An 11,894-nucleotide genomic window follows, 5' to 3' on the forward strand; every position below is an offset into this window, starting at 1 on the left:
AACTTTCCATATGCACCATCATTTCCAGGTTTAGATGCTCTGCTTGAAACTACTTTCAACTTTAAAGGACTTATTTCAAGAATCTACAACTGTATATCTTCCTTTAAAAATACGACTCTTGCAAAGACCAAGGCTGACTGGGAGAATGAGCTGGGAGGGGCCTTGGAAGAAGGCATTTGGGACAGTGCTCTGCTAAGAGTGAATGATAGCACCTCATGTGCCAAACTAAGTATAATACAATTTAAGATATTACATCACACCCACTATTCCAAAGCCAGACTTGCTCAAATATACCCTGATGTAGATGCAAGCTGCGACAGATGTCAAACCACCCCTGCCGACCTGACCCATATGTTTTGGTCGTGCTCAGCCCTAGTATCCTACTGGTCTCTAATCTTTAAAACACTGTCAGAAGCCCTTGGTATTGACCTACAACCTAATGCAGTAATGGCCATATTTGGCACTACTGAGAGTAGATATTCGACAATTAGGAAAAAAGATAAAACCATCATTGCTTTTACAACATTGCTTGCACGCAGGAGAATTTTGTTACATCGGAAAGCTAAACATCCACCTAATGTATCTCTGTGGTTTAATGACTTAATGCAGTTCATACAGTTAGAGAAAATAAAATACACTCTCAGGGGGTCCAGGGACAAATTCATTTTTGTCTGGGGTTCAGTGCTGAAACATTTAGGTAAGCTTAAAACTGTGCCCACTTAGCAGCTGTCTAGCACTTACAGTTGTGTTATTCGTCCATGAGAACTATAGTAAGTAGTACACAATTTCAATAATGGTGAGCCTATGGTTGTTTATTTGTTTACTGTGTTCCTTTTTTTTTTTTTTTTTTTTTTCTCTTTTTTTCTTAATTCTTGTTTTAAGTATTGTTATTATTAATACCATTATTGTCACTGTTGACACTATTATTATTATTGTCATTGTTATTATTATCCTTTCTACTTTTTAAATGGGTGTCCTACATGTTCTGTGGAGGGGGGGGGGGGGTAATAACTCATACAAAATGATAACGTGATCATTGGTCCTTTTGAGAATCTTGTTTCTGTGTGCATATCCTGTATCATGTATAAGAAATTATATGAAAAAAAAAAGGTTGAGAAGTTCAAGGCACTGTATTTAATATTAATGAACGTCCGTTACATTCAAGCCACTGCCAAATGAGAAATCCAAAGCTAATAAAGGCTAGCTGCTCCACAAAACTGTCGCTGCATATCTCAGTATGGCTATGTTTACAAACATCTGGTTTCGTCCTGTAACTTTCACGTGCCAACCCGTTCTCACTCCGAACTTTTAAAAACACAGACGTTTGGACAGTGGATGCAACGAAAAAAGCCCCCTTTGTCATGTGTGTAGAACGTATTGGGTAGAGCAGCTTCTAGACGGTTTTAGCGAGTAATATGTAAGGGGGGAATTCCACGTAGGGAGGTTGGTCGAGTGGTGGATGGGTCAAACACAGGACTTTCACCCAGGAGAGCGGGGTTCATGTCTCACGTGTGTCCTTAACTGTCCCCTTATTGTTGCGTGTCAGGGAAGCCGCTTTCTTCTTAAACCGGCCCGTTATATGGCGCTGAAGAGACTTTTTGTGTCAATAACAAAGGCACCTGCCTAGGTGTCTGAATTTTATGAGATTGGGTGAGAATGTGATGCGTTTTTCATCAACTCTGATAAAGTAAATGTAAATGTGCTGTATTTATATAGCGCTTTTCTAGTCTTAACGACTACTCAAAGCGCATTTTCATCATACAGGAAACATTCACCATTCACACACATTCATACACTGGCCGAGGCTGCCATACAAGGTGCCACCTGCTCATCAGATACACATCACACACATTCACGCTCCGATGCGCATCGGGGGCAACTTGGGGTTCAGTGTCTTGCCCTAGGACACTTTGACATAGGACTGCAAGGCCAGGGATTGAACCCCCAACCTTCCGATTGGCAGACAAACAAGGATAAAGGACAACAGCATTCAGCTTTGGAGACGAGGAGGACATTGCAAGATAAAACTGTGTGGAGGAGGGGTTGGCCGCAAAGGCTTGTATCATGTGGTTGCTCCAACAGTTTGGTTGTCATTACTTAGAATTCCTCATGGGGGTGACAGAAACTACACACTATAGCTTTAATTTAGATATGAAACATTATGTGTCACCTGAGTCTTACAGTCTGAAAACTAACAAGCCTGGTGTTATGTGAAATCTTTTCTCTTAACCATATCTACTTGCAGTAGCCTCCCCTTTGAATCCTGTTCGTGACGCCAAATGTTTTGTGAAATCTTTAGACAGGATCGCGGGATGGTCGGCTGCAAGCAGATAATCTTCAAAGACTGTTTTCTGTTAGAATAGAGTGCTCGTCTATTCCGCCACAGAATACAGCAAGAGAGCGAGCACACACTCACACTGTCAATACACACTGCAAAGTAAACACTACTTTACAAACACTTGCCGCAAAGTGAACACTACTCTGCAAACAAACACTCAGATGCTGTTCCTGCTAGAATAATGTCTCTTTATTCCGCAACAGAATACAGCAAAGTAAATGGCATGCACATACCCTCAATACGTGATGCAAAGTAAACACTACTTTTAGAGCTCTTACCTCGACACAGGACTTGGAAGCCTGCTGTGAGTCGCGTATGACACGTCCAGCCACGTTGACGCTGCTCTGCCGGACTGACGGCTCTCTAGTCCTGTGTCTTTGTGTCTGTGTCCTTGAAGATTATCTGCTTGCAGCCGTCTACCCCGCGATCCTATCTAAAGATTTCACAAAACACCTGGTAACCACTTTTTTATGTTTTATAGTTTAATATCAGCACCACCTTTTTATAATTAACACTATTCAGTGCTCAATTTTTTTCTTCTCTCTTCTTCAGTCAGGCAATTACAGATTCTGCTTGCCCGAAGTCAATTTTAACTGGCCCCTTTCTTTTAAAGAAAAAACTTTTTTTTTTTAAACGGCAATAAATACTGTACTGTATTCTAAAACAAGTGCTGGAAAAAACGCCAACTTCAAGAAAAAAAACTCAAATAGAGTTAAAAACAAAAAATCATAAAAGTGAAATGTTGAAATCATCAGAGGCCCCAGCTCAATTATTGATTGGCTAATGGCACACTCAAATTAAATGATTATTATACAAGCAGGTGCATTGCTATATTTACTTATTACTTATTAACATCAAGCAACCCTTATTGTTGAGCCCTGCACATAATTAACACAACAAATAGTTGAATCATTGGTAAAAAAAAAAGTGTATTTTCTCCTATCCTGCCATTCTTTATTCAGTAGTTTCATCACTATTTATAGTGATTTACAAATAAAACTGGCTGTTTTACTTGAGCTCATCTGGATCGTGAAAGACATTGGATGGAACTCAGCTGATGGTCATGTCAGCATTAAAAGTTGTCGATTGTTTTTGTAGGGCCCTCTCACCCATAAGTGTCTGCCTTTCAGGAAGTTCTATGAGCAGTATGGGACGGGTCTTCGGCCTTTGGATCTGTCCAAGTCAAGCTTTATTTCTACGTGTCAGAGGTATGTAGTGCTTGCATGCCAAGTGTAAGGTTGACAAAAATAAAAAAGAAGTTATATAAAGCAATGCTGTATTTCACGCACATTTCCATGCCAATATTACTAAATGTTGGTGTTTTTACTCTCTCACTTTGCAGGTTTGTAGACAAGTACACAGAGTTGCAGAGCCACAGTGAGCTGGATGGCTCGGCTCTGTTTGAGGAGACGGGGAAGGCTTTACTCTCGGAGGGCATCGTGCTGAGAAGGAGAGGGGCGCCTCCGGTAAGAGTCTTACTAAAAGTATAAGTATTAACTGGGGCTGAGACCTAAACATTAATGAGTGGAAGCATCTTTCAAGGAGCTTCTGATACAGACGTGATTGATTTGCAGCCTTCTAACTGTGTAAAGAGATGTTTCAACACCTGTCTTTATCAGAGTCAACATGGACAAAGACAAAAGGCAAAAACATAGTTAACCTAGAACAGGTGTTCCATGGTTTCCCCAGAAAAGTTGTTTAGCAATGCGCCAAGTGTGTTATTGTGAAGAGGGCCTGGCGCAGGCCAGTCTCAGACGTTAATGCAGAGCCCAATGCTTTCTGTGAGACTGAATGGCAAAATTAGATTAGAAATATAATTTTAACTAGAACTGCACGCAGTTTCAACGGGGTCCAAGCCTCCCCGCGCCAGTCGTCCCCAGCGAACCGGGGAGCGCACCAATCCCTACCCCACGGTGAGGATCGCCTCAGGAGTGGGCCTAGATGGTAGCCATCAAATTTTGTAAAATTTGGATGAGCGGTTCATGAGAAATACAATTTTTTGTATTTATAGCGCCCCCTATTGGCCAATGTTCGTCGGTTTTGTTATAGAGCCTCAAAGGGTCATACCAAAGGATACTGTAAAGTTTGGCTTTGATAGCATTTATCTTGGCAGAGATATGGCAAAGACAATGTTTTCATAGCTAGCTACAAACATTTGTTTGCTCGTAATATGCACAATTTTTATTCTATAAAAAATCCTTATACAACTTTTTGTTAGGTTGGTCTGGAGATGCTATGTGGCAAGTTTCATGCCAATCCATTGCACGGTCTAGGAGGAGTTCGAAAAAGTTGGTTTTTATACCAAGAGCCTATACCAAGAGATTCGGTAGGATCCAGGGAACGCTTGGATGTAAGGTTTTTAATTTTCCGATGTACGGTTTGGGAGTTATAGGGCTAAACGTGTTTTTATCTGCTATAGCGCCACCTAGTGGTTGAAGTGGGGCATTTTTTTTGGCTGAGGTCTTTGCGGACTTTCGGGCCAGTCCTGAAAATGGCACGTTGCCACCATGTGCGGTTTAGGCTGCAGCACCAACAATAGGGTTCCACAGCCCTGCTGTGTTAACCGCGTATCGCTTGCAATTACTGCGGTGCACGCATCCTCGGGCTTGGACCCCTAACTAGAACTGCACGCAGTTTCAAAGGGGTCCAAGCCTCCCCGCGCCAGTCGTCCCCAGCGAACCGAGGAAATGTTCTATGTTGATTAGAGCGCCCCCTAACGCCCTGTCTTTACCAAATTTGGCAGAGAGCCTCCAGGCGGTGGGCAAAACAATCGTAACTGGTTTGGTTTTGATAGCATTTACTGGGGCAGAGAAATTGCAATTGCAAATTTCCCATTTAAATGCATTGACTTTGTCGACAAAACCAACAAACGTTAATTATAGCGCCCCCTAAAGGCAAATGGTTACCAAATTTGGTATAAAGCCTCCGGGCGGCAAGCCAAACAATCACCCCAAGTTTGGTGTTGATACCAAGTATTTTGGCCGAGATATGATAAAGTCCGTGCATGAAAAACACACTTTTTTTATTTGTAGCGCCTCCTAGTGGCCAATTTTCGTGACATTTGAGCCTCAGAGGGTCATCGCAAAGAATATTCTAAAGTTTGGCTTTGATAGCTTTTATCTTTGCCGAGATATGGCAAAACTAATATTTTCATAGTTAGCTACACAAATTTGTTTGTCCGTAATATGCGCAATTTTTATTCTATAAATAATCTTTATGCAAACTTTTGTCAGGTTGGTCTGGAGATGCTATGTGCCAAGTTTCGGGCTGATCCATGGCACGGTCTAGGAGGAGTTTGAAAAAGTTGGTTTTCCATATATTGCGATTTTTCAAGCATAAAAGTCCAAGCGGAAATGGGCGTGGCCTATATCACAAGTTTCAGTTAGATCCAGGGAACGCAGGGATGTAAGGTTTTTTAATATCTGATGTACGGTTTGGGAGTTATAGGGCAAAACGCGTTTTTTCTGGTATAGCGCACCCTAGTGTCGGAAGTGGGGCACTTTTTTGCGCCTGAGGTCTTTGCGGAGTTTTGGACCAGTCCTGAAAAGGGCTCGTCGCCACCATGTACGGTTAAGGCTGCAGCACCAGTTTTATGCGGAGAAGAAAAATAGTGGAGAAGAAGGAAGGAAGGAATCCTAGCGAAAACAATAGGGGTCCACAGCCCTGCTGTGTGAACCGCGTATCGCCTTGCGATTACTGCAGTGCACGCATCCTCGGGCTTGGATCCCTAATGATGGAGAAGAAGGAATCCTAGCGAAAACAATAGGGTTTCACAGCCCTGCTGTGTGAACCGCATATCGCTTGCGATTACTGCGGTGCACGCATCCTCGGGCTTGGACCCCTAAAAATAAGAATAAACCCTAGAAAACAATAAGGTTCCACACTCCTGCTGTGTGAACCGCGTATTGCCTTGCGATTACTGCGGTGCACGCATCCTCGGGCTTGGACCCCTAAGAATCGGGGAAACCTTCAGTCCCATGTAATGTTACAGCAGATGATTACAGCACTGCCTTTATCCTGCAGGTGTCAGCGGAGTCCAGGGATCCGGTGCTGGAGCTGAAGCTGACAGAAATGTTAGCGGAGCAGCAGGTCGTCAGTGCGGCGCAGCAGTCCGTCAGTGTTGACAGCGAGGAGACAACCCACAGCACACACACACCGTAGGGCCCATTGAATGAGCTGTGGTTCTGTTTTTGCTGCTCCTCTGGAAGGGACGGTCTTTTTAGAAACCACTTTAATTCAACCACCAAGTCTTGGTAGTATGCCAGCTTCATGTTTTCTAAACTGATGTCACGTTAGATGTCATTTTCCACAGCACTGCACCACCAGTATGATGTTGTCATTAAAGGATAAAAAGAACAAATAGTCAAAGCACATACATTATTTATTTACGTGTATGTATGTATGTATGTAACTGTATGAAAATGCAATTAAAGTTAATTTGATCACATGCTAATAGCTTGTGGGGTTATTTTGTGTTTTACTTTTCCAGCAGAGAGACACAAGTGTGTAGAATAAAGATCTTCAGTTACACTACCTGGCTGGAACATGCGCTGTCTTTAGTTTAGTTTATTATTTTATTATGCCCCTTTATTCATTGTACAGTAAAAGGAGCAGCTTTAGCCACTATGGCTAAGTTCTGTTTGTAGTCCCTGGCCAGCTGACAATAGGTTTTCAAAAATATGGTTGACAAATTTAAATAAGTTACATTACATTTATGACAGCTGGCCTAAGCCAAAAGGATTAAGACATTCAAAAAAGTGGCACATTCAAGCATGCACGCACAGATGATGGCAAAGGCACTAAAGCAGTCCATGCAGTTAAAACAATACAAAGACGAGAATAAAGAATTGTCACAGAGGCCACATTGAAAGGACATACATCTTCAAATCACATTAAGTACCATGCAGGTGTATTTTTTTTACCCCACATCAGCTGATAAGCATTAGTGGGATTGGTGCTAGTGAGTTCATGGTGGCCGTACTGTCCTGAGAGTTAAATGTATCCAGGGCCAGTAGGCACAAAGCTGCTCAGTGATGAGTTCAGAGTGCTCCAGTGTGACCAGCAGATGGCAGCACAGGAACATTGAAACTGGATTATAAATTGATAAACAACATTGATTTTTTCTTTAGGTCTTTATTTGACAGGACAGATTAAGACATGAAAGGGGAGAGAGGGGGGAATGACATGCAGCAAAGGGCCACAAGTTGGAGTCAAACCTGGACCCGCTGCCTCAAGGAGTAAACCTATAATATGTAATATGCAATAATATTTATAATGCCAGGGTTGTGAAGAAGTGGGAGCAAGATCAATGGATAAGAAACAAAAAAATAAAAGTATTATACATTTATAAACTTGCCGAAATACACATTAAATACTAACTTTTAGGTCAACTCCTGTGTTCTCAGTTTCATGTATTAAACATTTAATTCAGCCTTTAATTAACAAACATGTCAAACCTTGTTTTGATGTGATTTTCACTTCAATGTTAATTTGGAAAGTTATTTTGAGCTTCTTTATACAAAGATCATCCCTCTTTTGTACTGTAACTGTAAGTTTGTTTTTACTCAAGTCAATGTTTAGGACCATTTAAATACCAATTACAAGTCCAGTCTGTATTTATTGAGCACTTTACAAAAAACTTTCTAGATGTAAGAAATTATCAGAATAGTACCTTGGGCTTAGATATCAAAAACCTGAAATTGTAATCACATTACTTTGTCCTTTTTAGTGGGGTAGAAAGAAAGTTGCCTGATCACAGAGGATATTGTGAGCAGCTAGTTTAAAATCCTCTCAACACAATGCTTTTGGCAAATAGAAAGCTCATCAGGGGTTATGCGTATGTCTACCGACTGTCATGTTTATGTCCATTTAAACAACAGACTTGGTAGTCCTGTATGTGGTGGAAATTGGGAATATATAGTATGTACAAAATATTTAATTTGTGTTACATAGGTCCCCACAACAGATATGATACCACAAGGTTTTCATCTTTCCTGATAAGTACCCCTGGAGCTGACATCCTGCATCTCACAAAGAAAACTGTCAATCTCTATTCTGAACCTGAAGAGATGATATTGTCATCTTAACGGAATGACTGATTGTGAGACAGATAGAGAAAGCAATCCTGCAGTTAATAGCCTGGGCCCCAGCTGACACAGAGGAAGAGAGAAGGGAAAAGCAGGGAAAGTAGAGGAGGTAACAGCTATCTGCCAGCATCATTCATCTTTGCATTTTCGGAAAAGTTCCGGGTTTAGTCCAGTTTTACACTGGAGCACATTCTTTCGTTTACATTCTCCACCTCACATTGTGCTATGTACAGTATTTATTTGTGGGAATGCTGTTCTACAGCATTCACACTATGTTATTCTGTTCTTTATTTATTTTAGTGGTATTGTTATACAGTTCTTTATTTTTTCTTCCTTATTATTCCGTACGTTTTTTGGCTTTCTCTAACTTCTACAAACTTTTACCGATTGATACCGTTTAACTTTTACAATCTTCAGCTTTTTAAGCAGATGATGAATATTAAGCAATTAAACAATTTTTTTTAACATTAAAGTCAATGAGAGCAAGCTTCAAATCCTTCAAATCTTCTTCTGCTCCCAAAAGTTTCAGCGCCTTCATACTTTTACCTACAGACTTGGATCAAACTTTAAAACATTCACAAACTATTCAGCTATTCAGGCTATTGCTTTTCAGATTGATATATTTTACAGTTTTTGTGAAAAAGCTGTGTAAGTATAGTGTACATTTTATGATTTTTCTGCATTTATAATGGGTGTGTATAGCGTGAGCTAGAGTGAGGAGTAAATCTCTATAACTTGCTCCCACGCCAACAATTCTAACCTGTCATGGGCAATTTATACATCAAAACGTAGGTATTTTTGTCTAGTTTCAGCCAATGTGCTCATTTATGCGATAGGAATTATATATATATATATATATTATATATCCATTCACTGCCATGTTAAACATCGTCCACATTTCTGAGCAAAATGCAGAGTGAAGCACTTTTTTACATCGCTGATACGCCCACATTTTTAACTTTATCCACATGAATTTTACCATCTGGTGCTCACGGTGAGGTTATTTGCCTGAAATAACTTTTTATTTTGCCCGTCTGACCATTTGTTTCGGAGCTGGTTTAGTGTCTAAAGGAGCTGTTGTTTCCCACTGATGAGAGTTAGCACAGGTGCATCGTTAACTGATTACAGATCAAAGACATGACATCACATCATGAAAGGCTTCCTAGCTGTGTTTACAAACATGGCCACTGATTATATCTAGCCATGGAAACCCTTCCCAAGACACTCCAAAACTCTCTATGTCTGTCTCATGATATATTACAATGTATAGCTTCCTGAAAAAATCCTTTGGTGGTGGTGCAGTGGTTATGAGACACGTACACACACACACACACAGACAGACACACACAGACAGACAGACCCACACAGACAGACACACACACACACACACACACACAGACACACACAGACACACATAGACACACACACAGACATACACACACACACACACAAACACACACACAAACACACAGACACAAACACACACGCACGCACACACACACACACACACGCTCACAGACACATACACAGTGACACACACACACAAACACACACACACAGACACACACACACAGACAGACACAAAGAGATAAACACACCTACACTCTCTGCCTCATTATATATAACAATGGATAGCATTAAAAAACAGGTTCTTTGGTGGTAGCGTAGTGGTTAGATGTTTGCCTTTTGTGTGGGAGACCGGGGTTCAATTCCCACAGCGGCACCTCAACCAAAGTATTCCCCATAAATACAGTCAACTCCTAGTGATGGCCCAGTGCATATGGACAGGGGTTTGATCCCCACCGCAGTACATCAACCCTGATAAATGCATTTAACCCCATTATGCTTTTTTGTGGTGTTATTCACCTTAATTAAAGCCATTCTGACTTTTTCAAATAGTGTTATTAAACTTAATTGAAACCACTCCTACTTTTTTCCACTCTTCTCAAAACTTCAACATCTTGTTACTGATTAAAGCAATTTGTCCAGTTTAGCATTTCATTTCTTTTTCACTTTCTTTTACATTAGTAGTGTTATTAAACTTAATTGAAACCATTCCTACTTTTTTTCCACTCTTCTCAAAACTTCAACATCTTCTTAATGAGTTAAGCTTTTTCTACAGTTTAGCTTTTACATTTCAAGTTTTTCTACAACTTTTACTGATTTAAGCTTTTTCTACAGTTTAGCTTTTACATTTCAAGTTTTTCTACAACTTTTACTGATTTAAGCTTTTTCTACAGTTTACCTTAGCATTTCAAGATTTTCTACAACTTTTACTGATTTAAGCCCAGCAATTCAGCTATTCAGCATTCCCACGCATTTTCTGCAGGAAATGCATTTTCTAGTATTTAAAACAGTTTTTGCCCTGCCAGGTAGTAGTTCTGGGTTCAGATAACAGAGGAATCAATCATGACTCGTCATGGTTCCTAAAATCCTGACACGCACACAGAGACATGGCTGGATTAACCTGGGAGGGTTGCTAGGGCAAACATTTGCTGTTTGGCAATTAATGACCCCCCATCCAGTGCACACAGCAGACTACACATAGTAGCTTCATAATCTACCCAGAGACCAAAAACTAAGGACACAAGGACAAAGACACACAGGGGACGACATTGGGAGAAACGATGATGAACCAACAAGAGACAAAGAAAGCACAAAGACTGAATACACAAGCTAACGAGGGTTGTAGCAAGGAACAGGTTAAGGGAATAAATGACAACATAAAACAGGAAACTAAATGACATGATAGTGGGAATAAAAAATGCTGATAACACAAACAGGCTGACAAGGGGGAAACAAGCAGGTAAGGACTACAGAGACATGTTTATCAAAATGCATCCCTTTTAATAACATAACATAATTCCTCCTCTAAAAACAAACATACTGTATGAGCGGATGACTGCTTAACTTTTAACAGTCGAGATATAAATAATTATCTCATTTATAGTCACGCATTTAGAAAAATTAATAAAACTAGACTACTTATTTTGAGTTCTGTGTCTTTGTCCTCTGTAACAATGCCATTGCTTTCATAATGATATCTCATAATCATGTCGACTGTGCCTCAAAGGGGAATAAGTGTTTCTTCCTTTTCCATCACTTATGATAATAAGGATAAGGATGAAGGCCAGTTCCATTCAACAGTGGTCCTTTCTTTGATCTCATCTACACACCTGTGTAATAACTTGATAACATCAGTTATTTTGTATTTGTTTCTCATTTTCAATATGTGAGTTATTAATAAGATGCAACACTTTTATTTGGTTTGTGTCAAAGTGCATAACATTTATTGAGACAGATAAGTATTATTATTCTGTTCAGACAGTTATTTGTAGTTAAAAATATGTGAATGACGTTTCAAGGTTTGATTAGTACAGAAGAAAAAAAACAACTACGTAATTGTTTACTTTAGAGATGACCTGAGAGGGTTTGATTTCCGGTTGGCCGGGAGAAGAAGAAGAAGAAGA

The 11,894-nt window shown here is 40.2% G+C and overlaps 1 protein-coding gene and 1 long non-coding RNA gene across 2 annotated transcripts in view; one reads left to right on the forward strand and one right to left on the reverse strand.

The window, feature by feature from the left end:
* mrps23 (mitochondrial ribosomal protein S23) overlaps positions 1 to 6,693 on the forward strand; it is a 15,133-nt gene extending 8,440 nt beyond the window's left edge. Inside the window, exons 3-5 of the mRNA XM_034867875.1 lie at positions 3,469 to 3,546; positions 3,681 to 3,804; positions 6,362 to 6,693. Coding sequence (XP_034723766.1) covers positions 3,469 to 3,546; positions 3,681 to 3,804; positions 6,362 to 6,499 — 340 coding nt within the window. The 3' untranslated portion in view covers positions 6,500 to 6,693. The remainder of the gene's footprint in view (positions 1 to 3,468; positions 3,547 to 3,680; positions 3,805 to 6,361) is intronic.
* A 2,736-nt stretch (positions 6,694 to 9,429) lies between these two features.
* Positions 9,430 to 11,894, reverse strand: part of LOC117941684 — an 8,800-nt gene continuing 6,335 nt past the window's right edge. Inside the window, exon 3 of the long non-coding RNA XR_004655952.1 lies at positions 9,430 to 9,441. This is a non-coding gene — a long non-coding RNA (uncharacterized LOC117941684). The remainder of the gene's footprint in view (positions 9,442 to 11,894) is intronic.

Source organism: Etheostoma cragini, chromosome 3 (genome assembly GCF_013103735.1).
Source record: "Etheostoma cragini isolate CJK2018 chromosome 3, CSU_Ecrag_1.0, whole genome shotgun sequence".
In the NCBI taxonomy this organism is placed as follows: Eukaryota; Metazoa; Chordata; class Actinopteri; order Perciformes; family Percidae; genus Etheostoma; species Etheostoma cragini.